Source organism: Amblyraja radiata, chromosome 32 (genome assembly GCF_010909765.2).
Source record: "Amblyraja radiata isolate CabotCenter1 chromosome 32, sAmbRad1.1.pri, whole genome shotgun sequence".
NCBI classification, from domain to species: Eukaryota; Metazoa; Chordata; class Chondrichthyes; order Rajiformes; family Rajidae; genus Amblyraja; species Amblyraja radiata.
In genome coordinates this window covers 26161580-26189561 of record NC_045987.1, presented here as the reverse complement: position 1 = coordinate 26189561, position 27982 = coordinate 26161580, and the positions used below count along the sequence as shown (strand labels likewise).

Sequence of the window (27982 nt, the reverse complement as noted above, 5' to 3'; positions counted from 1 at the left end):
CCTAAGAGAAACCTAGTTGAGAATTAAATAGTTAAATAGTAAATCTTTTTATTGAAGCATGAATAGATATTTAGTTTGGTACCTCAAATTTCCCATGAGATTAAAAATGTGAAATATCAACACTGGAGTAATGGACTTCATTCATGGATCTATTTTGGCCAAATAAATGTTTACCCAATGCTAAAGGCATCAGCACTACAAACATTTATGCAGACATATTTGGTCATTCCCCCAATCCAACTTATTACTTGTTGGTATAAAGATATGGCAGGTATAAAACAAAGGGGAATACTTTTTTTTTTGCAGTAAGTAATTGGAATCTTAAGTAATTGGAATCTGGTTCCATTGTGACCTATGAGAGTAAATTGTTAAACATAGAAAATAGGTGCAGGAGGTGGCCATTCGGCCCTTCGAGCCAGCACCACCATTCATTGGGATCTGCCTTCTCCCCATATCCCTTGATTCCACCAGCCCCATGAGCTCTATCTAACTCTCTCTTAAATCCATCCAGTAATTTGGCCTCCACTGCCCTCTATGGCAAGGAATTCCACAAATTCACAACTCTCTGAGTGAAAATTTTTTTCTCACCTCAGTCCTAAATGGCCTCCCCTTTATTCTAAGACTGTGGCCCCTGGTTCTGGACTCGCCCAACATTGGGAACATTTTTCCTACATCTAGCCTGTCCAGTCCTTTTATAATTTTATGTTTCTATAAGATCCCCCTCATCCTTCTAAACTCCAGTGAATACAAGCCTAGTCTTTTCAATCTTTCCTCATATGACAGTCCTGCCATCCCAGGGATCAATCTCGTGAACCTACGCTGCACTGCCTCAATCAGAAGTATGTCCTTCCTCAAATTAGGAGACCAAAACTGTACACATTGCTCCAGATGTGGTCTTACCAGAGCCCTATACAACTGCAGAAGAACCTCTCTACTCCTATACTGAAATCCTCTTGTTATGAAGGCCAACATTCCATTAGCTTTCTTCACTGGTGGAGAAAAAAATTGTAAGACCATGGAGAAAGGGCTGGTTGCTGGAATAAAGAGGTTGCCTGGTAGAGAATTGGCATGGACATGATCGCCAAAATGATGACTTGGACAGATTGGGTGAGTGGGCAGATGCAGTTTAATGTGGATAAATGTGAGGTTATCCACTTTGGTGGCAAAAACAGGAAGGCAGATTATTATCTGAATGGTGTCACGTTGGGAAAAGGGGAAGTACAATGAGATTTGGGGGTTCTTGTTCATCAGTCACTGAAATAAGCATGCAGGTACTGCAGGCAGTGAAGAAAGAAAATGGCATGTTGGCCTTCATAACAAGAGGAGTTGAGTATATGAGCAAAGAGGTCCTTCTGCAGTTGTACAGGGCCCTAGTGAGACCACACCTGGAGTATTATGTGCAGTTTTGGTCTCCAAATTTGAGGAAAGACATTCTTGGTATTGAGGGAGTTCACAAGATTAATTGAGTAGGTTCACAAGATTAATTCCCGGGATGGCGGGACTGTCATATGTTGATAGAATGGAGCGGCTGGGCTTGTATACTCTGGAATTTAGAAGGATGAGAGGGTATCTTATTGAAACATATAAGATTATTAAGGGATTGGACATGGTAGAGGCAGGAAACATGTTCCCGATGTTGGGGATATCCAGACCCAGGGGCCAGTTTAACATTTCTGAATAGGCCATTTTGAATGGAGATGAGGAAAAAGTTTTTCACCCAGAGAGTTGTGAATCTGTGGAATTCTCTGCCTCAGAAGGCAGTGGAGGCCAATTCTCTGGATGCTTTCAAGAGAGAGTTTTATAAAGCTCTTAAAGATAACGGAGTCAGGGGATATGGCGTGAAGGCAGGAATGGGGTACTGATTGTGGATGATTAACCATGATCATATTGAATTTTGGTGCTGGCTCGAAGGGTCGAATGGCCTACTCCTGCACCTATTGTCTATTGTAACTATTCCACAATTCTATGAAATCCCATTCAACAGAACTAAAAAAGAATAATTGTTGGTTCTCTACTACTCACTAGCATACTATATTATCACATTGCTGTATATGTACCAATGTTCTGTCCCACCACACTATCCAATATAATAAGCCTAAATATATTTTTACCAGAGATGGCACAAAATGCTGGCGTAACTCAGATCTATCTCCAGCATTTTGTGTCTATATTCGGTGTAAACCAGCATCTGCAGTTCCTTCCTATATATTTTTACTGGGTTCTCTTCAGAAAACTGCTAGCAACTTTCTCTTCAAACTAGCTGTAGATAAAAATATTCCAAGAATCTCACGTAACATCCTTGATCATACAACCCTCTGTTCTGTTCGAACCCAAGTGAAATGACAACAAATCCAGAGCCTATAGTCAAGTCAAGTCACATTTATTTATATAGCACATTTAAAAAACAACTCTCGTTGGCCAAAGTGCTTTACATTTTTTATAAGAATAGCACAACAAAACAGACTACATACATATATACATGTAGCCCTCACAGCTCACTCAGAGGACGTCAGGAAATGCTTGGGAGTATAGATAAGTCTTTAGTCTTGACTTAAAAGAGTCGATGGAGGGGGCAGTTCTGATGGGAAAGGGGATGCTGTTCCACAGCCTAGGGGCTGCAACCGCAAAGGCGCGGTCGCCCCTGAGCTTATGCCTAGACCGTGGGATATTCAGCAACCCCAAGTCGGTCGATCTGAGGGGCCTGGAGGTGGAGTGGTGGTTGAGAATACTTTTTATGTAGGTGGGGGCAAGCCCATTGAGGGCTTTGTAGACATGATGGAGTATCTTGAAGTTTATACGGAACTATAGAGCTGTATGTAATAACAAGGAACTGTAGTAGCTAGTTTACCAAAGAAAACCAGGTCAGGCAGCATCTCTGGAGAACATGGATTGATGATATTTCAGACTCAGGTACAAAGAAGGGTCCAGACCTGAAACGTCACCTACAGTGGCTTGCAAAAGTATTCATACCCCTTGAACTTTTCCACATTTTGTCACATTACAACCACAAATGTAAATGTATTTTATTGGGATTTTATGTGATAGACCAACGCAAAGTGGCGCATAATTGTGAAGTGGAAGGAAAATGATACATGGTTTTCAAATTTTTTTACAAATAAAAAACTGAAGGTCTATCACATAAAAATTTTTACGTTTGTGGTTGTAACGTGACAAAATGTGGAAAAGTTCAAGGGGTATAAAAACTTTTGCAAGCCACTGTATCTATGTTCTCCAGAGATGATTCCTGACCCGCCGAGTTACTTCAGCATTCTGTGTCTATCGTTAGATAAGATCTGTGATAGGAAGTGAAGATGCATCTGAAGAATGCCCATCAGTATTGCCATTTTTTCTGCACTTGTAGACAGCAATCTTGTCTGCTGTTTCACAGGCTTTGCAATGGGTTCCAGGGCAACACGGCATGTGTTAAAACTGAGTATTTTCACAAGTTTAGTATCGCAGTTATCATTTGCTTATGATAAAGAATACAAACATTCCATGATTCTACTTACAACTTTCAGAATCATCATGTGTTATTAATGTGAATCTAAGGAAATGCATAAGGAAATAACAAGTTTCCCTGGTTAACACTGAAAAGATTTAATTAAAAATGAATCTTAATGATAGTGACAACAGGGGCGCCGAAGAGATGGCATCCCTGCCGACAGTCTGATTTTTAATTATTTTTTACCGTTTGTTAAAAGTTTGTTTTAATGTAGTTTGGTTTGTTTTGTGTGGGGGGGAGGGGAGAGGGATCGGGGGGAAACTTTTTTTTTCAGGTTCCTACCTTCCCGGAGATGTGATCAATTTTCTGATCACATTCTCCGGGCTCTGTGGCCTACCATCGCTGGAGCTGGAGGCCTCCTCGGACTGTCGTGAGCCCCACCGCGGGGCGCGGACTTAAAATCGGAGCGGATCCCTTGCCTGGGATCGCTCCCACCGCGGCCTGCGGACTTACCATCAAGGGCTCGCAGTCTCGGGAGAGGCTAGTCAGGAGCTCCAATGCTACAGAAGGTTCGACCAGCCCCGACGCGAGGTTCGATCGCCCGGCGCAGGGGGAGCTGACAACCCCCCGATGCAGGAGCTGAATGCCTCGATGCGGAGGGCCCGAACGCCGCCGGCTACGGGAGTCAAGACCGTCCCGTCAACGGAGGGCTCGAGGCCCCCGACCGAGGAAGAACAAAAGGAAGGACTTGAACTTTATTTCGCCTTCCATCACAGTGAGGAATGTGTAGGAGTCACTGTGGTGGATGTTCATGTTAAAATGTGTTTTTGAGTCTGTTGCTATTAATTGTGTGACTGACCTGGCCAGTGAAATTCCTCGTATGTTGCAAAACATACTTGGCGATTAAAATCTGATTCTGATTCTGATCTTTCACTATCTATTTATGCCCAATATTTAAATAATTTTATCAAATTGATATTTTTGTTATATTTTTGTTTAAGGGGCAGCACGGTGGCACAGCGGAAGAGTTGCTGCCTTACAGCGCTTGCAGCGCCGGAGAACTGAGTTCGATCCCGGCTACGGGTGCTGTCTGTATGGAATTTGTACGTTCTCTCCGTGACCATGTGGGTTTTCTCCGAGATCTTCGGTTTCCTCCCACACTCCAAAGACGTACAGGTTTGTAGGTTAATTGGCTTGGGTTTGTATACTTGGTATATGTGTAAATTTTCCCTGGTGAGTGCAGGCTTGTGTTAATGGTCAGTGCGGACTCGGTAGGCCGAAGGGCCTGTTTCCACACTGTATCTCTAAACTAAACTAAACTGTGCAAGACAGAGTTATGTTTACAAATCATTCTAATGAACATCAAAGTAGATATCCCTCTACTTTCCCCTCAATTCCCCATGATCACATGGTCGCTGCTGGCTCGAAGGGCCGAATGTCCTACTGCACCTATTGTCTATTGTCAATTAAACTAAAGAAGAGTAAAAAGTAAAAAAGAAAGCAGTGCCTAATGACAATAACCAACTGCATTGTAAAATTGCTACTTCTGAAAGGGAATTGTTTTTCAACCTGAAACAAGCAAAAATCTAAAATTAGGCAGGTTGACATAAAAAAAAGCGTTTGTCCTATTCATAGGACCCCATTAATGGTGTTTCCTATTCTTTAAATAAATTTGTTTTCAGTCAGAAATTAAATTCTGCCTAACTTTACAGAGCAATCAGCAGGGCCATCAGGATCTAGTTCATTCTAGTTGCTTTAAAGTTGCTACAAGTCTGCAAAGCAGCCACGCATATTTAAGCTCACGCGTGCAGCAACAGTGTTCATCCTGCTCGTACCTCTGGGCATAGATTGCCAAGTGTGTTTGAGAACACTATAATCAGGAGTGATGAAACAGACATACAATTGTATTCAGGTTAGATCAGGCTAATGCACTTAGTATACACTTTGATTCCTGATCCATGAAGAGAACATTGCTGGCAGTATTCTATAGAGACCCCAGTAAATGTATGTTTAGATTTGTTAAATATATAGGATAGTCTTGTGGGACAGCACACTGATACACATACAGTGATTTACAAGACAAAATGAATGGCCAACCGTAAAGTAGTGTCCAAGTGTAAAGTAGAATATTTAAAAACCTTACTGAATATACACATATATAATAATCACTTATCATCCGATATATATAATTGGAAACTCCTATACTTTCCACTCAGGGAATCTTATGATGCTACATGAAAGAGAAGGGATGCATGAAGCATGCTGTCAGAAAGGAACAGCAAACTGAATGATCATTCACAACTCAAACCACCAGGACAAAGACAAGGGGAATGTTGAACATGACTAGAATTAAGTGTGGATGAAAAGATTCCTGTTGTTATGCACTTCAGCAAGATTATTGATAATGGCAATTCAGTTCTTCACTACTGCCAATTTAAAAAATGCTTCTCATCATGTTACATTATATTAATCTAGGACTATTATTAAGGATGAGGTTCTGTGTACTTACAAACACATAATAATAATAATAATAATAATAAATTTTATTTATGGGCGCCTTTCAAGAGTCTCAAGGACACCTTACAAAAATTTAGCAGGTGGAGGAAAAACATGTAAGGGGAATGAAATAAATAATAGAGACATGACTAGTACACAAAGTAAAGACAGAATTCAATACAAAACACAATATGAGGCAATTAATGCACAGATGAAAAGGGAGGGGGACGTGGGGCTAAGGATAGGCAGAGGTGAAGAGATGGGTCTTGAGGCGGGACTGGAAGATGGTGAGGGACACGGAATTGCGGATCAGTTGGGGGAGGGAGTTCCAGAGCCTGGGAGCTGCCCTGGAGAAGGCTCTGTCCCCAAAACTGCGGAGGTTGGACTTGTGGATGGAGAGGAGACCGGCTGATATGGATCTGAGGGACTGTGAGGGTTGGTAGGGGGAGAGGAGGTCAGTGAGATATGGGGGGGCCAGATGGTGGAGGGCTTTGTAGGTGAGGATCAGGATTTTGTAGTTGATCCGGTGGGAGATGGGAAGCCAGTGAAGTTGTTTGAGGACTGGAGTGATGTGATGTCAGGATTTGGTGTGGGTGATGAGTCGGGCGGCTGCGTTCTGGACCAGTTGGAGTCGGTTGATGTAGGTGGAGCTGATGCCAAGGAGAAGTGAGTTGCAGTAGTCCAGTCGGGAGGAGATGAAGGCATGGATGAGTCTTTCAGCAGCGGGAGGTGTGAGAGAGGGTCTGAGTTTGGCGATGTTGCGGAGATGAAAGAAGGAGGTCTTGATAAAATAGACCGCATAGTCAGCATAGTTTTGTGAAGGGGAAATTTTGCCTGAAAAATCTGTTGAAATTCTTTGAGGAAGACAGGATAGACAAAGGAGAGTCCGTGGATGTTGTTCACTTGGATTTTCAGAAGGACTTTGATAAGGTGGCACACGCTACTGAAGAAGATGACAGACCATGGTATTGGTGAGAAGATAATAGCATGGATAGCAGTTTGGCTGTATGGCAGAAGGCAAAGTGTGGGAATAAAGAGGGATTTTTCTGGTTAGCTGCCAGTGAACTGGTGTTCCACATCCGCTACTCTTCACATTGTATATTAATAAATTGGAAGAAGCAATTGATGACTTTGTCGCCAAGTTTGCAGATGATGCAAGAAAAAGTGGAGGGCAGGTAGTGTTGAGGAAACAAGGAATCTGCAGATGGACTTGGACAGACTGGGAGATTGGGCAAAGAGAATGGGCAGATGGACAATTTGGTAGTAGGAATAAAGGCATAGACTATTTTCTAAATGGGGAGAGGATTCAGAAACCATAGGTGCAGAGACCTGGGAGTGCTGGTGCAGGATTCCCAAAAGGTTAATTTTCAGGTTGAATCAGTAATAAGGAAGGCAAATGTAATGTTGACATTTATTTCAAAAGGGATAGAATATAAATAAAGGATGTGATGCTGAAGTTGTATAAGTCACTAGTCAGATGGCATTTAGAGTAATGTGAGCAGTTTTGGATCCCATATCCACGGAGGGATGTGCTAGCATAGGAGAGGATCCAGAGGAAGTTTACGAGGATCATCCCGGGAACGATTGGGTTAACGTATGAGGAGCATCTGATTGATCTGGGCCTGTACTCATTGGGAGTTTAGAAGGATGGGGGGGGGGGGGGGGGGGGGGAGGATCTCATTGAAACTTGCAGAATAGTGAAAGGCCTGTAGTGGGCGAGTCTAAGACCAGAGGGCACAGCCTCCAAATAAAAGGGCGTACCTTTAGAAAGGAGATGAGGAGGAATTTCTTTAGCCAGAGGGGTGATGAACCTGTGGAATTTGTTGCCACTGATGGCTGTGGAGGCCAAGTCAATGGGTATTTTTAAAACAGAGATTGGCAGGTTCTTGATTAGCAAGGCTGTGAAAAGTTACAGGGAGAAGGCAGGAGAACGTGGTTGAGAGGCAAAGGTAGATCAGCCATGATTGAATGGCGGGGTAGACTTGATGGGCCGAATGGCCTAATTCTGCTCCTATGGATTATGACTTAAAAACATGACAATTAGGAGAACATCAAAAATTAATAAACCAAGGAAGATAAATTATTTGACACCTTTGCTTAAAAAGGAAACACTATTAATTCAACACTAGAATCAATATGGAATGCTAGAAATTGCAAGCTGATTGTGCAAGCAAGTTTCACAGTATTTCATTTCTATATTTATTAAAATAACAAGAAGAGTTAATATTTCCTTTTGAGGCATGTGAGGTCTATTCACTTTTTGCTACTGTCATTACATTTCATGAAATACAGATTTATGCGGTGATAATTATAAAAATGCATTCTTATCTTATGACCCAGATTTATTAGTGTAATGACCATTCCACTACTTTATAATTTTGGATTTATTACTTGCAATTTGATTTATATATTGTTGTATTGTAATAATGTAACTTTTCTTTGGAAAATGAAATAGTTATACCATCTGGAAAAATGACTAAATTGCATTCCACTGGATCACCAATATACTGTATTTTGCAATAAAGTGCTGGGACATTATAAAATCAGCAATTTAATGGGCTCAAAGAATGAACAGCATTCTTGGAATTGTATTCACTAATTTATGTATGGAAATTGAAGATGTCAAGGAGCAGGTCACACATATATCTTATTTGAAAATGGTATACACTGCAAGGTGATTAGGAAAGAGATAAGCTGAAGAAAGCTCAATAAGAAAAATTATTTTGTTCAAAAAATGCAATACAGGATGTTTAGTATTATACAAACATATGTAGATATTATCCTAACATGTGAGCTAAAACAGGTGACCAATTGTATGTTTTGGATTATTGTTAGAAACATTTTGAATCAAACTGTTGTGTCTATTGGTACTTTCAAGGTAATCTATATTACTAAAAGTAAGATCTTGACCGCATTTGACTCACTGCGATGTGATTTCCGAGAGAACGCCGCCATTTACGGCCGTCATTTTTGGCCACCTCGCTCAGAGCCCCCCTACGCCGGACTGGACCGGAGGATTTTTCCCATCGATGAAAATTCAGAGAGATATTAATGTTTAAAAAAAATTGCCATTCTCTCTGCTGCCCCCGCTGGCGGCAAGGGGGGAGGGACTATAAAACCCGGAAATGTCGTGGCTCACTCAGTCTCTGCCAGACGGAGGAAGCGAGAGGAACACGGCTCTCTGAGCTGCGAATAACACTGAACGCACGTCTACTCCACGGTGAGTCCCCGGGATCTGGTTTTCAGCAAATGTGTTTGTTGTTTGCAAAGTGTTTGCCCAATTAGGTTGGCTTTTTAAAGGGCTTTCAGCAAATGTGTTTTGTTGGCTTGCAAAGTGTTTTTGTCCAATTGGCTTGGCTTTTAAAGGGCTTGCTTGCACCAGTTTTCGGATGGATAAAGCGTGAATAAACATTTTATTAGATCAGGACTATGTTTAATTTCAGAATTGGCACTCATTCTGTGATTTTCACTTTGTTGCAAGATGGCGCTGATGACGTCATTTCCGGTTCGTGGCAAGAAGCGAGAGGGTGACGTCAAGATGGCGCCGAGTGCAGGCGCCGTTGAATGATTCAAGAGTGCTGACTGCTCTGTCTATGGTGAGTGTGTTTGTTTGATGTTATTTAAAGCACGTTTTTGCTTCAGCACCAGCAGCCTCTACAGGAGGCTTTAAACATTTGTTTTACACACGGTATATTCAACACGTTCTGAAGGTGCTTGGCATTTTAGTATTGGGTGAGTGTGTGTGAGTGAATGAGTCTGTGTGTGTGTGTGTGTGTGTGTGTGTGAATGAGTCTGTGTGTGTGTGTGAATTAGTCTGTGTGTGTGTGTGTGTGTGTGTGTGTGTGTGTGTGTCTGTGTGAGGTGGAGGATGTGTGTGATCAACAAATAACAAATAGTACAAACTAGCACAACAGAAAGCCCCCCCCCCCCCCCCCCGGCCAGCAATATTGGAATTGGTGGAGAGGTGGAATATTGCGTTGGGTGACCAGCCCTTCCGTGTGATGCTGGGATCCAATGGGTCCCACCTAGTCTAGTATTTCATATTAGAAGCAATTTATCTTTGTTTTTGTGCAAAATTGTATTATCTTCCAAAAATGAAAAGGTTTGCAAAGCAATCTAACAAGGGGTCTAATAAATGAAATATAGAGTCTTGCAAATATTAACAGTCTTTCACAAGATAAGTATAGATTAATAAAGATACTCAGCCCAAATTAGTGAATTAATTCCAAAATATCCTGCAGTCTGTTCACTGCAGCATCTACTTGTTTACTGAATAATTACTGAATTTGCTTCTACAACATCCAGGGGCAATTTAGATGTAGTTTATGGGGGAAAAAATAAAAATTGTATCATTTGTCACTAATTTGAACTGATCTCCTTGATAATTTTTTCCTTTTTACCTTTTACCACTGTATATGCACAATACCATCCAGTCCCCTTAAAATGCTTAGGGATATACTAAGTTGCACTAGTGTCAACACTTCACTTTCAATGTCATAGTGACCAAAATTGGACGTGACCTCAGGATTGATTCAATCAGATTACTACACAATTCTTTCATGACTTTCTCCCTATTGTTTTAGTTATGTAGTTCAATATCCTGAGTGGATATTCTGCATTGACTGGACCTATTGAACATCATGCCCACAAACAGTTCTTGGGTTCTTTTAACTTTTTCATTATAATTTATAATTTCCCATTTTCCTTTAAATCAGGTAACTGACATTACTGTATTAAAATAATGGCAGTGAGCACGTTATAAGCAACATCATAGAAACAGAACATTGATTAGTACAACATAGGATCATGCCCTTCAGCCCACAATGACTTCAGCCCACGATGCTAAGATAGCCCTTCAGCCCATGATACCAAGATAAACTAATCTCATCAACCTGCACGTGATCCATATCCCTCCATTCTGTGCATATCCAAAAGCCCCTTAAACACCACTATCGTATCTGCCTCCACCACCACCCCTTGCAGTGCAATCCAAGCTCTCTGTAAAATAACTTGCTCCGCACATCTCCTTTAAACCTTGCACATCTCAGCTGAAAGCTATGCCATCTATTATTTGACATTTCCACCCTGGGAAAAAGGTTCTAATAGTCAACCTTCTTATAATTTTATATACTTTGAATTGATTTTTTTGTTGTTTATTCTGTTATCTATGAATACCATGTTTACAGGCCTACTATGCTGCTGTACCGGCTCTGTGTCAATGTTTTCCTTTTTTGTAAGGGTACATATTTACAATGCACTGATTGACTCAGGGATTCTTACCTCTTGTTCATGTTCTATTCTCATGCTAGGATTGGCATTCACTTCCAATAAAACAGGCTTCAAGTTTTTCATGAGGAGAATATCAAATCCTAAAATCTGTGCAAACAAAAAATAAATTAAATAAGCATTAGTTATTACATTTTAATAAATCATATCAACCACCAGCCTCAACTTATTACTCAGTCCTGAAGGGGGTAGGGGTAGTGACTATTATAAGATTTAAAATACAAAGATAGATTAGAATAGGTCCAAATTTCATAAGATTGGAAGGGAATCAGGCTAGGTTGTGGTAAAGAAGGAATAGACATACAAGACTCGAGCTAACAATAGGATTTTTTCGTTAAAGGTGGATTAGAAAGTTGCATTTTAAGCTTATTTTTAAATGTTAAATTTCATAATGTCATGAATAAATCTGTAGGTATAAACATAACTAACCATATAGCTTGAATAGTACAAGTGTCAGAGGTTATGGGGGCAAGGCAGGAGAATGGGGTTAGGAGGGACAGATAGATCAGCCATTATTTAATGGTGGAGTAAACTTGATGGGCCGAATGGCCTAATTCTAATTCTATTCCTTCTGACCTTTAATAAACACTGTAGTATATTATAGAGCAGGTGACAGCATTTCCATGCACTGGTTGCCTTTATCCTTCTTGATGGTAGAGCGGATGTGGAGAGGATGTTTCCACTAGTCAGAGAGTCTAGGACCAGATGTCAGCCTCAGAATTAGACATCCTTTAGGAAGGAGATGAGGAGGAATTTCTGTAGTCAGAGGGAGGTGAATCTGGGGAATTTATTGTCACAAAAGGTAGTGGAGGCCAAGTCATTGGATATTTTTAAGGCAGAGATAGATAGATTATTTTATAGTATAGGTGTTAGCGTTTATGGGGAAAAGACAGGAAAATTAGGTTAGGAGGGAAAGATAGATCAGCCATGATTGAATGGCGGAGTAGACTTGATGGCCGAATGGCCTAATTCTGCGACTATTTGTTCACTTATGACCTTATGAGCTTGCAGGTTTGGGATGTACCTTTGGACTAATAGACCAAGCCATTAACTGCAAAGAAATTTGTAGATAGACCACATTGCAATTGTGTGCTCATGGTGCAGTTAACGTTAGGGTGGTGGATGATATACCAATCTACTGGGCTCCTTTGTCCTGCATGGTTTTTGAGTTTCTTGAATATTGTTGGAGCCACATCCAAGCACAAGGAAAATATTCCATCACACTCCTGATCTGTGCTTTCCAGATAGTGGAAATGCTTTGTGAGATCAGGCAGTAATTCAGTTACCACAGACCCTAAGATATGTTGTTAGTGGGAAGCTTGGCTATTGACCGTCAATTGTACGCTGTTAGCTCCTCTCATTGGAGATGGTCATTGCCTTGCATGTGTGTGTCATAAATATTACTTGCCATTTATCATCTCATGCCTGACTGTTGTCTACATTTCTTGCATGCAGACATGCACTTGTGCATTTTCTGAGGAATTGAGAGTGAATCTGAATTGTGTGCACTCATCAGCAAGCACTCCTACTACTTCTGGTGGAAGTAAGGTGATTTACGAAGCAACTGATTGGGCAGTAGGCACAGGAACTTCAAAGATGCCATGATGCTGGCATTATCGATTTCCAACATCTATTTTTATCGTGTGAGGTATGAATCCAGCTACTGGAATGTTTTTCCTTTGTTGCCCATTGATTTGCTTTACATGCCAGGGCTCCCTAATGTAGTACTTGGTTAAATGTTGCCCTGATATCAAGTGCAATAGCTTACATCTCACCTCTAGGAATTCAAATTTTCAGTACACGTGACTAAGGCTGTAAAAAGGTTTGGAGCCAAGTGTTTCTGATGAAACGTAAATTAAGCATCAGTGAGCAGAATATTGCTGGGTAAATCTTCTCTGACAGCAATATCAATGGAATATCAATGGAATTTTTGAGTATCAAATTTCCTCCTGCTTTAGTTCGATGAAAGGCAGATTTCCTCAGGTCAACCATAGAAAGTACATACAGCACAAGCTCCCTTAATCCCTTACTGAGCCTTCTACTGAAAGTGTGGTGCAGATAATAATTGCACTCATAAAGAGATGACGGCATTGTGGTGGGGTTAGCTAGCATTGGATGGTAAATAAATTGTGTTTGCTTATATTATGTTGAACAGCAAACTTTGAAATTTAGTGCCCGGCTGGAGGTCCACTGCCACAATTTCTACATTTGATTCTTCAACTAATGGGAAAATATTTCAATGAAAAAGCACGCGTCTTCAAAAATTGGGTCTCAATGTAGCTTTGCCATTCATTGGCACCCGCCATTAAAGTACACGGCATTGGGGGTTCAGTATTGATGTGGATAGAGAACTGGCTGGCAAACAGGAAGCAAAGAGTAGGAGTAAACGGGTCCTTTTCACAATGGCGGGCAGTGACTAGTGGGGTACCGCAAGGCTCAGTGCTGGGACCCCAGCTATTTACAATATATATTAATGATCTGGATGAGGGAATTGAAGGGAATCTGGATGAAGGGAATATCTCCAAGTTTGCGGATGACACTAAGCTGGGGGGCAGTGTTAGCTGTGAGGAGGATGCTAGGAGACTGCAAGGTGACTTGGATAGGCTGGGTGAGTGGGCAAATGTTTGGCAGATGCAGTATAATGTGGATAAATGTGAGGTTATCCATTTTGGTGGCAAAAACAGGAAAGCAGACTATTATCTAAATGGTGGCCGATTAGGAAAAGGGGAGATGCAGCGAGACCTGGGTGTCATGGTACACCAGTCATTGAAAGTAGGCATGCAGGTGCAACAGGCAGTGAAGAAAGCGAATGGTATGTTAGCTTTCATAGCAAAAGGATTTGAGAATAAGAGCAGGGAGGTTCTACTGCAGTTGTGCAGGGTCTTGGTGAGACCACACCTGGAGTATTGCGTTCAGTTTTGGTCTCCAAATCTGAGGAAGGACATTATTGCCATAGAGGGAGTGCAGAGAAGGTTCACCAGACTGATTCCTGGGATGTCACGACTGTCTTATGAAGAAAGACTGGATAGACTTGGTTTATACTCTCTAGAATTTAGGAGATTGAGAGGGGATCTTATAGAAACTTACAAAATTCTTAAGGGGTTGGACAGGCTAGATGCAGGAAGATTGTTCCCGATGTTGGGGAAGTCCAGGACAAGGGGTCACAGCTTAAGGATAAGGGGGAAATCCTTTAAAACCGAGATGAGAAAAACATTTTTCACACAGAGAGTGGTGAATCTCTGGAACTCTCTGCCACAGAGGGTAGTTGAGGCCAGTTCATTGGCTATATTTAAGAGGGAGTTAGATGTGGCCCTTGTGGCTAAGGGGATCAGAGGGTATGGAGAGAAGGCAGGTACGGGATACTGAGTTGGATGATCAGCCATGATCATATTGAATGGCAGGCTCGAAGGGCCGAATGGCCTACTCCTGCACCTAATGTCTATGTTTCTATGTTTCACTAGCAAATGCAAATCTCACTGATTAGCAATGTGTTTCATATCTTGTTGGCCCCCTTAGGCCACTGTACTTACCGAAATTCCACTGTACTCATATTGAGCTATGAGGATAGTGAATATATCAGGCAAGTGGGAAAATAAACTTAAATCATAAACACATCAAATTCTGCGACGTGGAGAAAAAGAGACATAGTAACTTAAACAAATATATTTTGTGCTTAAAGTTAGAATTTTCAATACATTATACTAACCTGGAAACATGTGGGCCCAGGCTTCCCTGGAGGAATATATATTTGATGATAAACTTTTAATTCTGGAATCAGTGCAATAATAGCCCTAATTACCAATGTAATAATATCTGACCACACTTTCTTCACATCATAGCCCCTCAGAGAGAGCTTGGCCAGAATACTTGAAAATGTCCTTTTACTTCCTGTGTTTGCACTGTCAGAATGGACAAAATTTCCACTGTGGACATTCAAAGAGTAGTTTGTTAAATGCATAAATACACGATGGAAATTTCTGCTGTTAGGCTCCTGATATGGTTCTGTACAAAACCTAGATAGTCCATCTTTAGCTATGTAGATTTCCAAAGGATCTATTGACTTGAGTAAGACGTACAAACGAATGTCAAATTTCAGTCTGTCGATCAGAAATGGCTTGCTGATGTATTCCTGCACCACTGCTGGCTTGCTGTGGAGGCTAGACATTATTCGGATATCACTAGAATCTTTAATGAGGTAGATGCCATCACCCTGAGATCCTCCATCTGGCTTCACAATGAAGGTAGGCTTCCAAGATGAATCATTTTCTTTTGACAAACGTACCTATGTAGCAAAATAATCAAAGTTAGCATTATAATATAGTCAAATATTCATCAGTGAATAAAAGATCATTAGGCTGTAAGGAAGTAAAAAAAATTACAGATGCAAGGTTTTCTGCTAAATGCATGCAGTTACTGCTATGATTTTTATTAGTTTTAAACTCTGCAGACAGGTTTGACTCCATCTTTAAAAATAAAGGAAACGTGGATACCTTCACTGTTTCCTATTTCTGTGCCATCAAAGTATCTTTCAAATAAATACCTCATGGGCAACATCAGAATTACTTCAAAATGGGGAAACTAAAGCCGTTGCTTTCAATTCTTCCATAACTGACAATCAATTTTTGAAAATATTTCCATCAATGGGTTGTAGTCAAGAAAGTCAAATGTAATGATTTAATGTGCAAAGGAAAAGGACATCAAAAATCCAATCATTAAACATAATAGGCTATTTGGTGTATGTATGGTGCACATTTGGATGTTAATGTTTATTACATTATTTCATAACATTAAAGGAAATGTGTAAAGTTGTATCATGCAGTCAGGCTACATACAAAGTAGGTCTTAACTAGAGGATGTGTCAGGAGTTATGGGGTGAAGGCTGGAGAATGGTGTTGAGAGGGAAAGATGGATTAGCCATGATTAAATGGCAGAGTAGACCACTCTATTCTTTTTTTAGCTCCTGCCTAATAATGTTGTAATCCAATTTAGTACTCTCCTTCCAAGTCTATACTTATCCTTATTCAAAAATATTTTATGTACATATAATAACCCTGGGATTTTCATTTCATTTCATTTCTATACACACACAACTGTGTGGCCAAATTTGGCTTGAACTGCATCTACATGTTTACAGATACGGTTACACTATAGTGAGTCGGATCACAAACAATGAGTAGAAGTAATACAAGAAAGAGATAGAGAACTTAGTAAGAATTTCATTGTTCTATAGTCAATCCATATGACAATTAAACTTTCTTGACACTCTTAACATGGTGTCAGGCCTACAAAATTTCCGTCAATGTCAGCAAGATGAAGGAGTAGGACATTTTGAGTCAGAATGTCATCTGTCCGTTCTCTAGAGATGCATCACAGCTAGGTTTGGGAACAGCTCTGTTCAAGTCATAAGGAAGTACAATGAGTTACAGATGTAGCCCATCTATTGTGCAGACTAGACTCCCCGCCATTGACTCTATCTGCACTTTATGTAGCAATGTTACAAAATTTTGAGATTTTAAAAATCAAGTCTGCAATTTATCCCATCAGATAAAGCATAAAAATAAGTTTAATTTGACACCTAATTCACTTTCATATCTCAAGTATTTAAAAAGTTATGGCCATTTTCATACTGGGAAATGAGCATCTTGTTCCCTATTGATTTTCTATGGACATAACAAAAAAGCTGTGATCGTGAACAGTCAAAAGCCCATAATTTTCTTAAAAATTAAGAGAACTGAATGAAATTTTCAGTTATCATAGATTGAAGCATTCTGAAACAAATATAAAATTATCTTACTAGGATGACCTGAAATTAAAGCATATAATTAGTTAGTTACCTAATTGTAGCTAATTTCAGACTTCAATTACTAGATCTAAACATCTATCCATTTCTTAATAAATGATTAACATTTTTAAATAGCCTAAATGTCCAAATAATATTCACAAATAATTCACAATAAAACATGATTTTAAAATCTCATTTACATTAATTTATAGACCAAATGGAAGGAATTTAGTGTTCAATTGCTGTAAATTAAAGTCCATTTAAATCAGCTTTCCAGTGGGATCCTGTGAACGCGCTGGTTTAGAACGTTCACATTGCGGTAGATTTGTGCCCTCAAATGCCGAGAAAAATACTGCGGGATATAATGGGCCCAAAATGAGCTACTCGCAATATTAAACTTTGTATAAAGGGATCTTTAGAAGCCCTTTTTAATGTAAAAATATACAGCCTACCTTCTGCTATTTGCTTTATGAGACCCTGCGGTTGTTGGTGGTCGCGGGTTTAGAGATTGATTTTTAAACTACTATAACTATTATACGAGGCCTTTAAAACTAATAATAGCTTTTGCGACGGGGTCTTCCAGCGATTTTTCGTTAATAATTAACTAGGCTGAACATCTTCGATTTGAACAGCCTAGCGAAAATCGCGTTTTAAACCCGCCCCCTCTAAACGGCGCCAAAATCGCGCACACCCGCAGCGACAGATTTTCAGCGACGCTTCAGGTAGGCTTTCCAACATACCTACTTTATGCTGCTCAGAAAAGCAGCAACATGACCAAAGATCTTTCCCACCCCAGTCATACCTTCTTCTCCCCACTCCTGTTGGGCAGAAGATAAAGCATGAAAGTGTGCACTATTAGACTCAGGAACAGCTTCTTCCTCTGTTTCAGACAGATTCTGAATCGTCCTTCCAAAAGCTAGAGTACAGTCTGATTTTCCTCTACCTCATTGCAGACATGGAAATGTCTTTGGAACTATTACACTACAATGCTGAGAACTATATTCTGCACTCTGTATCTTCTCCTTTGCTCTAACTATTGTACTTGAGTTTGGCTTGATTGTATTTGTGTAGTATTATCTAATTTGATTAGATAGCATGCAAAACAAAGCTTTTCACTGTACCTCAGTACACGTGACAATAATAAACCAAAGCCTAAACCTTAAAACACGTGAACTGGTCATTCTGCCTGTCCAATCTTATGAGTGGAAGAGATAACAACAATGGTAGTGTTCATTCTTCAGTAAACTATTTTCTTCCATTATGGTTTTCAGATTTTGTAATGTAAATACATTTCTAGTCTTTATAGGGCCTCTGCTTTATCACTCTTGTTTTTTCTTCTTCATCTGGAGTAATCCTTACAGACATTAAATTTATTTGGAGTGCTCTGTACTCCCACAATCGTCAGGAGCAATATGGAATTGTTGGCCTATCCTTACATTCACATAAAATGCTTGGGGCAGCTGGCCTTTAATTGAAATCTACATTAAACGTCTTCGACTGTGCTCTTGACATTGTTGTCAATAAAGAGGGGAAATCTTTTAAACTAATCCCAGTTCCAAAAAAAATACTAACTGAAAAAAAAATCTGATTGAATTACAAAGCATATTAAAAAAGTATGTAAATATGCTTTTGGAAATCAATTTTTAGTTGTTTAATATAGATCAAGACCTTATATCAATATAGCAACTCATCACATTCAATGAAATAAATATTTTTAAAATCATAGCTGACAAATTACATTCTGAATTGCAGCTTCCAGAAGGAGCAAACTTGTACGAGTAGAGCATCTTTATTTCCCTAGAGACACTTCAAATTCTTCTACATTGAATGAATTGGCTTTAAAATGTAATTGTTGCGGTTTTGTAGTCAATCACACCAGAACCACCCAGTAGGGTAATAATGATCAAGCTTATCTTTGATGTAGGTGGAGAGAAATGCTGTCAAGATATCAGACATCAACTGCTCAACTTTTAGTAGCACAACGAAACCTTTTACATCCATGTGAAAGGACAGACATGACAAGATTAATAAAATAGATGAACCCAATCCATCCTATTGCCACCACATCAGTCTACTCTCAGTTACTGAAGGGAATTGGAAATTAGCTCACCATTTATTGGCCCACAAATGCTCAGTTTGGTTTTGCCCAGGATTACTTTTCATCAGACCCCATGACAACCTTTGTCCAGAGGAAGTCAAAATAGGTGATTTTCAGAAGTGAGGTGAGAGCAACTGCCTTTAAAATCATTTGCCGAAGTTTGGAATTAAAGATCCCTGGTAGAGTTGATGCCGAGACAGAAAAGCACAGCCTACTTCATTGAGGCCTATACATTTATTTTCTCCATCATGTGTGCACAACGTCTACAGATGTACCATACACAAAAGCTATTTTGCACTCATGGGTTCCTAAGTTGCACACTCAACTGTCGAAATCCTGGAACTCTATATCCAAAGCATAAACAGAACTGCAGTGGTTTCGTAAGTCAGTGACCACGTTTTATTAATTTATCTGTTTTTAAATAAATCTGTGCATTGTTAGTATTTATTGTTCTTCTTGATTTTCTTTGAGGAATGGTGGTATATACTATATAACAATAATAAGATCGGCACAGAGGCTCAGAATAGGCCAAAAACAGTTTAAAATGGTTAATGGTTTCCATATGATTTATGATATTTGTCCATGTCCAAGTAATTAGGACAAACCCTGGCCTGAGTTTGTGTAAGAAAGAACTGCAGATGCTTTTAAATCAAAGGTAGACACGAAATGCTGGAGTAATTTGTTCCGCGCAGTCCGTCTTAACCTACCTGATCTCCCAGTGACTCAGCACTTCAACCCCCCTCCCATTCCCAATCTGACCTTTCTGTCCTGGGCCTCCTCCATTGTCAGAGTGAGGCCCAGCGCAAATTGGAGGAACAGCACCTCATATTTTGTTTGGGTAGTTTACACCCCAGCGGTATGAACATTGACTTCTCTAACTTCAGATAGCCCTTGTTTTCTCTCTCTATCCCCTCCCCCTTCCCAGTTCTCCCACTAGTCTTACTGTCTCCGCCTACATTCTATCAAGTTCTTTTTGATTGATTGATTGATTATACCTTTAATAATCCTTTACAGGAAATTACAGTGCCACGACAGCTTCAAGACAGACATAACACCACACATTTCCTCAAATGGCTTCCATACTTAACAAGTTAAAATACAAGTTAAAATACAATTAATTTAAAAAAAGTGCAGTTATTTATGCGCATTATATAACCTTATAGCAGCTGGTATACAAGACTTCCTATGTCTGTCAGTTTTGCACATTGGTGCAATCAGTCTCTGACTGAAGATGCTGCTCTTGATCACCTTCAGGGCATGGAGTGGGTGAGTGGGGTTTGTCAATATTGAACCCAGTTTGTTCAGAGTTCTGGCCTCTGCCACCTGCTGGACCGTTCGTTGCTCAGCCCCGACCACTGAGCCGGCCTTCCTGATCAGCTTGTCCAGTCTGTTTTTGTCCGCTATGCGGGCGCCATCTCCCCAACAGGCCACAGCAAAAAACAGAGCACTGGCCACCACTGAATGGTAGACACTGCACAGTAGGGGTTGGCAGATGTTAAATGACCTCAGCCTCCTTAAAAAATACAGTCGGCTTTGTCCCTTCCTGTACACCGCCTCCATATGACACTTCCAGTCCAGATCACTGTCAAGCTGCACCCCAAGGTACCTGTGGTTAGCGACCACCTCCACCTCAGTGCCCTTAATGGTGATTGGTGTTGCTTGAGTCCTCCTCCTCCCCTTCCTGAAGTCCACAACTATCTCCTTGGTTTTTTTGGTGTTAAGATGGAGGTTATTGTGTGCACTCCACTCCACAAAGTTACTTATTATGTCTCTATACTCCTCCTCATTGCCCCCTTTAATGAGGCCGACAACAGCTGTGTCATCCGAAAACGTCTGCAAAAAGCAGCTGTTGGTGTTATATTGGAGATCCGCTGTGTAGATGGTAAACAGGAACGGAGCCAGCACAGTTCCTTGTGGAGCCCCTGTGCTGCTCAAGATGGTGCCCGAGACACTGTTCTGTAGGCGCACGTACTGTGGTCTGAGGGAAAGGTAATCCAAACACCACAGTACCAGTGATGGATCCACTTTCATCTTCTCCATCTTCTCCCCTAGCAGTTGGGGCTGAATTGTGTTGAAGGCGCTTGAGAAGTCAAAAAATGTAATCCTTACAGATGCATCAGTAGTGTCCAAATGTGTGTACACCCTCTGCAGCATGTAAATGAGGGCATCATCGACACTGATGTTAGGCTGATATGCAAACTGCAAAGGATCCATTTGATTTGACACACTAGTCCTGATGTAAGAAAGGACAAGTCTCTCAAATGTCTTCATTATATGTGAAGTGAGCGCTACTGGTCTGTAGTCATTGTGGAGAGTGGGATGGGTCTTCTTTGGGACAGGTACCAGGCAAGATGTTTTCCACAGCCTTGGAACCTTCTGTAGACGCAAGCTCAGGTTGAACAGGTGTGTTAGAATACCACACAGCTCTGAAGAGCAAGTCTTCAGTAGCCTTGGGCTGGTGTCATCAGGCCCCACTGCTTTCCCTGGCTTCAGTCTGTCCAGCATCATCTTGACCTGAGCAGTATGAAGAGTCATAGGTGGGGCTGCCGGTGGAGTGGGAGGTGGAAAGAGGGGACTCCGTACAGGTGACATCTCAGGAGTGATGGAGATGATGGAGAGAGGGAGGGGAGGTGGAGAGGAAGCAGCAATGGTCAGCAGACCAGGTGGGGGAGGCTGGGGTGGTGTGGGGCAGTCAAATCTGTTGAAAAATCTGTTCAGATCATCAGCCAGATTCTGTTCACCATCAGGCAGTGTACCACCTTTCTGCTTCATGCCCGTGATCTTTCGCATTCCAGCCCATACCTGCTTCACACCATCTTGCTGCAGCTGTCGTTCTAATTTGAACCTATAGTTCAAGTGAGTTTATTGTCATGTGTCCCTGTATAGGACAATGAAATTCTTGCTTTGCTTAAGCACACAGAAAATAGTAGGCATTTACTACAAAACAGATAAATGTGTCCATATACCATGATATAAATATATACACACATGAATAAATAAACTGATAACATTCAAATAGCAGAAAGTGGTTATTAATAATCAGAGTTTTGTCCGAGCCAGGTTTAATAGCCTGATGGCTGTGGGGAAGTAGCTATTCCTGAACCTGGTTGTTGCAGTCTTCAGGCTCTTGTACCTTCTACCTGAAGGTAGCAGGGAGATGAGTGTGTGGCCAGGATGGTGTGGGTCTTTGATGATACTGCCAGCCTTTTTGAGGCAGCGACTGCGATAAATCCCCTCGATGGAAGGAAGGTCAGAGCCGATGATGGACTGGGCAGTGTTTACTACTTTTTGTAGTCTTTTCCTCTCCAGGGCGCTCAAATTGCCGAACCAAGCCACGATGCAACCGGTCAGCATGCTATCCCACCCCCCTCCCCTGACATCAGTCTGAAGAAGGTTCTCCACCCAAAATGTCGCCTATTCCTTTTCTCCAGAGATGCTGCCTCACCCGCTGAGTTACTCCAGCATTTTGTGTCTACCCTGGCCTGAGTTTCCCATCCTCATCTCTCAACCGTAAGGCAGCCACCCAATCCCCATCCCACAACCACAAATCTTTACCGCTGCACCCGTCAGGAATTTTATGCTGCTGGAGTAAATTTCAGAACCAGAGAAGATGTCGGCATACTTGACTATGTGGACACTGCAACATGCTAACTGTACATTAACTTTGTTGGCTAAATGCCAAATAGAGAATTGTGCATAGTTAAGTCACAAGGCCAGATGCTGCGTGCCTGCAATAGATAAAACACAGATACGGTTGAGTCACAATGACTGAAAACATGATTAAGTTGCTACGGGTTGGTTGACTAAGGAGTAGCTAAGGGGTTGGCTGGCCCCTCACCCAGATAATGTAAACACCTGCCATTGTTTGATAATAGAATATATATACCAGCTGCAAGGATCACTCAGGGAGAAGGTGCTCACAGACCGTGGGGTCTTGACTCTTCTACCAGAGTTCTATCAACAATAAAGTCGCTGCTTTGTCCTTACTCTGGTCTGAGTGAATATGTTCACCAGCAAACCATACCGCCAGTACCCGATTAAGCCAGAAACACAATGTGCATTTAATATCATAATAACTGACCTTATGAGTAAAGGTATAGTGAGACCAACTGAAAGTGCGACAAATTCCCCGATATGGCCAGTAATCAAGCCCAGCCGCACACATAGACTGACCATCGACTATATGGAACTGAATAAGATAACCCCTAAGCTCCACCCAATAATTACCAGCACCGCAACGATCCTAAACGCATTAAGCACGGAAAATAAGGTATTCACGGTCCTTGATATAGCCAATGGATTTTGCTCTATACCACTTGATCCTGAGTCGCAGAATAAGTTTGCCTTCACCGTAGGTGATAAACAATACACTTGGACCAGACTCCCACGGGGCTTTCACAATAGTCCAGCAATTTTCCATCGGGCAATGAACTCCTTCCTAGAAAGCCCTTACCGAAGTACCATACTGCAATATGTAGACAACCTTCTTACTGCTTCAGAAGATGAGGCAGGACAAGCAGCTGCTCTGGTACACACGTTAAGGTCCTAAAGGGGGGAGGGTTAAAGGTTAGCCCCTAAAAGGCGCAGATTGGGCAGAAGATAGTCATCTATTTGTGACAGCCAGCTGCGATCTGTCTCAAATCTGTGTCGGCACGCTGGGAGACAGTACTCATCCCCAAAGATAGATCTGTAGCAATAGTGCGAGACACAGCAGAAAACCCAGCTGAAGGAATCCTCGGAACAGGAAAACCCCATGCTTATCCCGAGGTAGAGAAAGAGGAGGGGACATTCCCAGTTATAGAAGAACCACCAGAAAACCCTGATATCACCCTATTTGTAGATGGATCGCGGAATATATGGACGGATCTCCTCGGATCGGGTGGGCCGTAGTGGATGGCACAAGTGCGACGGTCCGATCAGGGAGATAGGATGGGGCCCTCTCAGCCCATGTGGCAGAGTTGATGGCCCTCACTAACGCTTTGCAACTAGCAGAGGGAAAGGCGGCAAACGTCTACAGATAGTGGGTACGCCTTTGGGGTCATACATGATTACTTGATGGGACGTGCAATAGAATTACCACATGGGATAGTCATGGGGGGAGAGGAAGTAGGACCTGTAAGGGACCGGATACGTAAGTATGTACTGGAACTTAGTAGTCAGTTACGGGGAATGAGATAGCAAGTACGGAAGATACAACACAAAATATATAGATGTTTGAAGGATAGTGCATTACCCGATGTTCCCCCAGCAGGAACTAAGGCACTGCCGGAGAAACCTGGCTTTGCACCTAGATTGTCAGGCCCCCACCAAGTTCTGATTAGCGGCGTTACATGTGCATGTGTAGACATGAAAGGTATGGGACGGTGGAAACACTGGGCCTAATTAAAGGTGTATGAAGAATAAAATGTGCTTTACTTATGCTTTACAACAGTGAATAAAGACACAGAGAGCGGATGCAACCACAGAAGATTAAAATGTTACTGTTTGTGTTAGCACTATGTTGTATTGTTGGCAGTGAGGGCCTGATGCCTGTCCTCAAGCGGTTGAGGTTTGTCCACTGCTTTTGGGGCAGGTCCTGGCCAGGGACGTCCATGGGGTCATCAATATAATGGTGTAGCCTAGATGGTTCCGCTGACTTCCACTGGTCTCTCCATCTCGTCTTGACCCAGGCGGCCTTAGAAGCGTCAGCCGGTGTTGTGCAGAGCAGCTCTTGGGCTTGCGTGGCAAAGGGGTGCCGTGACTTGAGGCGCACTCGTCGTGGTGTCTCTGTGATGATCTGATGGAGGAGGTGGGATTCACTGGTCTGCACCTTTCGAGAGAGGGCCAGCGTGGCTGCTTCTCGTCTGATGTTGGCTGGGGCGATGCCAGCGAGGACAGGCAGTTGGTTTACTGGGGTGGCTCGTAGGCATCCGGAGACAGTCCGCAGGGCGCTGTTGAGGGCAGCATCCAGCTTCTTGGCATGAGGGCTATGGCACCAGACCGGGGCGCAGTACTCGGCGGCTGAGAACACCAGGGACACTGTGGACATGCGCAGTGTTTTCGTCGTGGCTCCCCATGTGGTGCCGGCTAGGTGGCGTATCAGTGCGGCACGGGCACTTGTCTTTGCCTTGGCACCTTCCAGGTGCTGTTTGAATGTCAACGTTCTGTCGAGCTTCACACCGAGGTACGTGGGGACGGGCTGGGACTGTAACCGGGCATTATCCACCATGACGTTCATCTCGCGGGTCGCTTCCCGGTTGTTGAGGTGGAACATTGAAGATGTGCCTCTACGCGGCCTCCTTCACGAGTAGCTTACAGGCTCATAAGCCCACAAAGCGAAACCAATGTCTTTACCATGTCTGCAGACCGCTAAAAGCCATGCCTCCCCAGGCCAGGCGGCACCGTTAAATGCTGCCAACTGTCGAGGTTTAGCACTACTGCAGCTCAATGTTGAAGGCCTTACCACCGCCAAGCTCAACGTCATCGAACAGATTGCCATCAAAACAGCCAGACATAAAAACAGCTTTTTTCCAGGAGTAGTAGCTCTACTCAATAACAGGGTTACAGGGTTACAGGGTTTCCTTTATTGTCATTCAGACCGAAGTCTGAACGAAATTTCGTGCCTGCAGTCATACATACAATACAATAAAAAACAGCAATAAACACATATTAACATCCACCACAGTGAGTCCACCTAGCACCTCCTCACTGTGATGGAGGCAAAAGTCTTAGGTCTGCAGTCTCTTCCCTCCTCTTCTCCTTCTGCGCTGAGGCGATACCCCACCGGGCGATGTTAAAAACAGTCCCGCGGCTCAATCACCGCGGCCCGGGGTGGTCGAAGCTGCTGTCCACCAGTCCCGCCGACGCAGCCGCTGGCTCGCGGCCGAACCCCGGACTCAGGTCACCGCCACCAGAACGCCGTCCCAGCCACCGGACCACCGCTCCAGCCCCGAGCCGGACCGCCCTCACGTGAGTACTGCCACCGCCACCGTCTCAGCCTCGCGCCAGGCCGCCCCGACATGGGCGCGGCTCCTCCCTCGGGCTGGGCCGCCCCGACTGGGCGCCGCTCCTCCCTCGGGCTGGGCCGCCCCGACTGGGCGCCGCTCCTCCCTCGGGCTGGGCCGCCCCGACTGGGCACCGCTTCTCCCTTGGACTGGGCCGCCCCGACTGGGCGCCGCTCCTCCCTCGGGCTGGGCCGCCCCGACTGGGCGCCGCTCCTCCCTCGGGCTGGGCCGCCCCGACTGGGCGCCGCTCCTCCCTCGGGCTGGGCCGCCCCGACTGGGCACCGCTTCTCCCTCGGGCTGGGCCGCCCCAACATGGGCGCCGCTCCTCCCTCGGGCTGGGAGCGCCGTACCTCCTCGAGCTCGGCCACTCCGACGGGAGCACCGTTTGCAAAAGGATATAGATAAGCTAGGTGAGTGGGCAACAACTTGGCAGATGAAATTTAATACTAATAAATGTGAAGTCATTCACTTTGGGAAAAAAATGATAGGGCAAGTTATTTTCTAAATGAGGAGGAGCTGCGTTGTAATGCAACGCAAAGGGATCTAGGGGCATTAGTACATGAATCACTAAAAGTTAGTATGCAGGTGCAGCAAGCAATCAGGAAGGCCAATGGAGTTTTGGCCTTTATTGCTAGGGGGATTGAGTATAAAAACACGGAGGTCTTGCTGCAGCTGTACACAGTATTAGTGAGACCACATTTGGAATACTGTGTACAGTTCTGGGGTCCATACTTAAGAAAGGATGTACTAGCCCTGGAGGCAGTGCAGCGAAGGTTTACAAGATTAATTCCTGCAATGAGGGGATTGACATATGAGGAAAGGTTAGTAGGCTGGAACTCTACTCTTTGGAGTTTAGAAGAATGAGAGGCGATCTCATTGAAACATATAAGATCGTGAGGGGCCTTGATCGGGTGGATGCACCGAGGATGTTCCCGATGATCGGGGAGACTAGAACTAGGGGACATAGTTGCAGAATAAGGGGGGGCTCTTTTAAAACTGAGATGAGGAAGAACTTCTTCACCCAGAGGGTGGTTAATTTATGGAATTCACTGCCCCATTGAGCAGTGGAAGCAGAAACTTTAAATATATTTAAGACTAAAATAGATGGTTTTTTAGCTGCCAAGGGGATAAGGGGCTACGGGGAGAGGGCAGGGATATGGACCTAGGTATGGTTAGTATAGTAAGACCTGAGTGATCTCCTGGACAAGTGTCGATCGCCTGGATTGGGGTCGGAGAGGAATTTCCCGGATTTTTTTCCCGAATTGGACCTGGGTTTTTATCCGTTTTTTTGCCTCCCCCAGGAGATCACGAGGTTCTTGGGGTGGAGAGGGGTGATAGCGGTATAAAGGGGAGGGTAGTGTCTTGTGTTCTGTGTCTTGTGTCTACTGTTTGTGGGTAAGTGTGTCTGTTTAGTGTTCAGCCATGAGCGAATGGCGGTGCGGGCTCGATGGACCTGGTGGTCTACTCTCGCACCTACTTTCTATGTTTCTATGTTCCTCCCTCGTGCTGGCCGCCCTCACGGGATCGTCACAGTCCCTCACGGAAGCCCTGTTCCAGCCCCGAGCTGGACCGTCGTCACGTCAGCGAGCTCAGGGCGAGTCCCGGCGGGCTCTGCCTCCTGAGCCTCGAGGTCACCAGCTCCGCCATTAGGCCTCAGCGCAGACGGAGGCAGAGAAGGGGAATACGACAAAAAGGTCGCATTCCCCTCGCAGGGAGAGACAGCAAGCCCTGTTTCAACCCCCCCCCCCCCCCAAACACAAACTAAAAACCAAAAACTAGACTAACCAAAACGAAAAAAACAACACAAAAAAGCAAAAACAAACGGACTGCAGGTGAGCCGCTGCTGCCAGGGCAGCGCCGCCACTTCCGGCTAAATAACCAAAATTCTGTAGCCT

At 43.1% G+C, this 27982-nt stretch overlaps 1 protein-coding gene across 1 annotated transcript in view; it reads right to left on the bottom strand.

Moving 5' to 3' along the window:
• ttll11 (tubulin tyrosine ligase like 11) overlaps nt 1-27982 on the bottom strand; it is a 287291-nt gene that overhangs the window by 145367 nt on the left and 113942 nt on the right. Inside the window, exons 4-5 of the mRNA XM_033049264.1 lie at nt 14931-15506; nt 11219-11314 (exon numbers count right to left, since the gene is read on the bottom strand). Of these exons, the coding sequence (XP_032905155.1) occupies nt 11219-11314; nt 14931-15506 (672 nt within the window). The remainder of the gene's footprint in view (nt 1-11218; nt 11315-14930; nt 15507-27982) is intronic.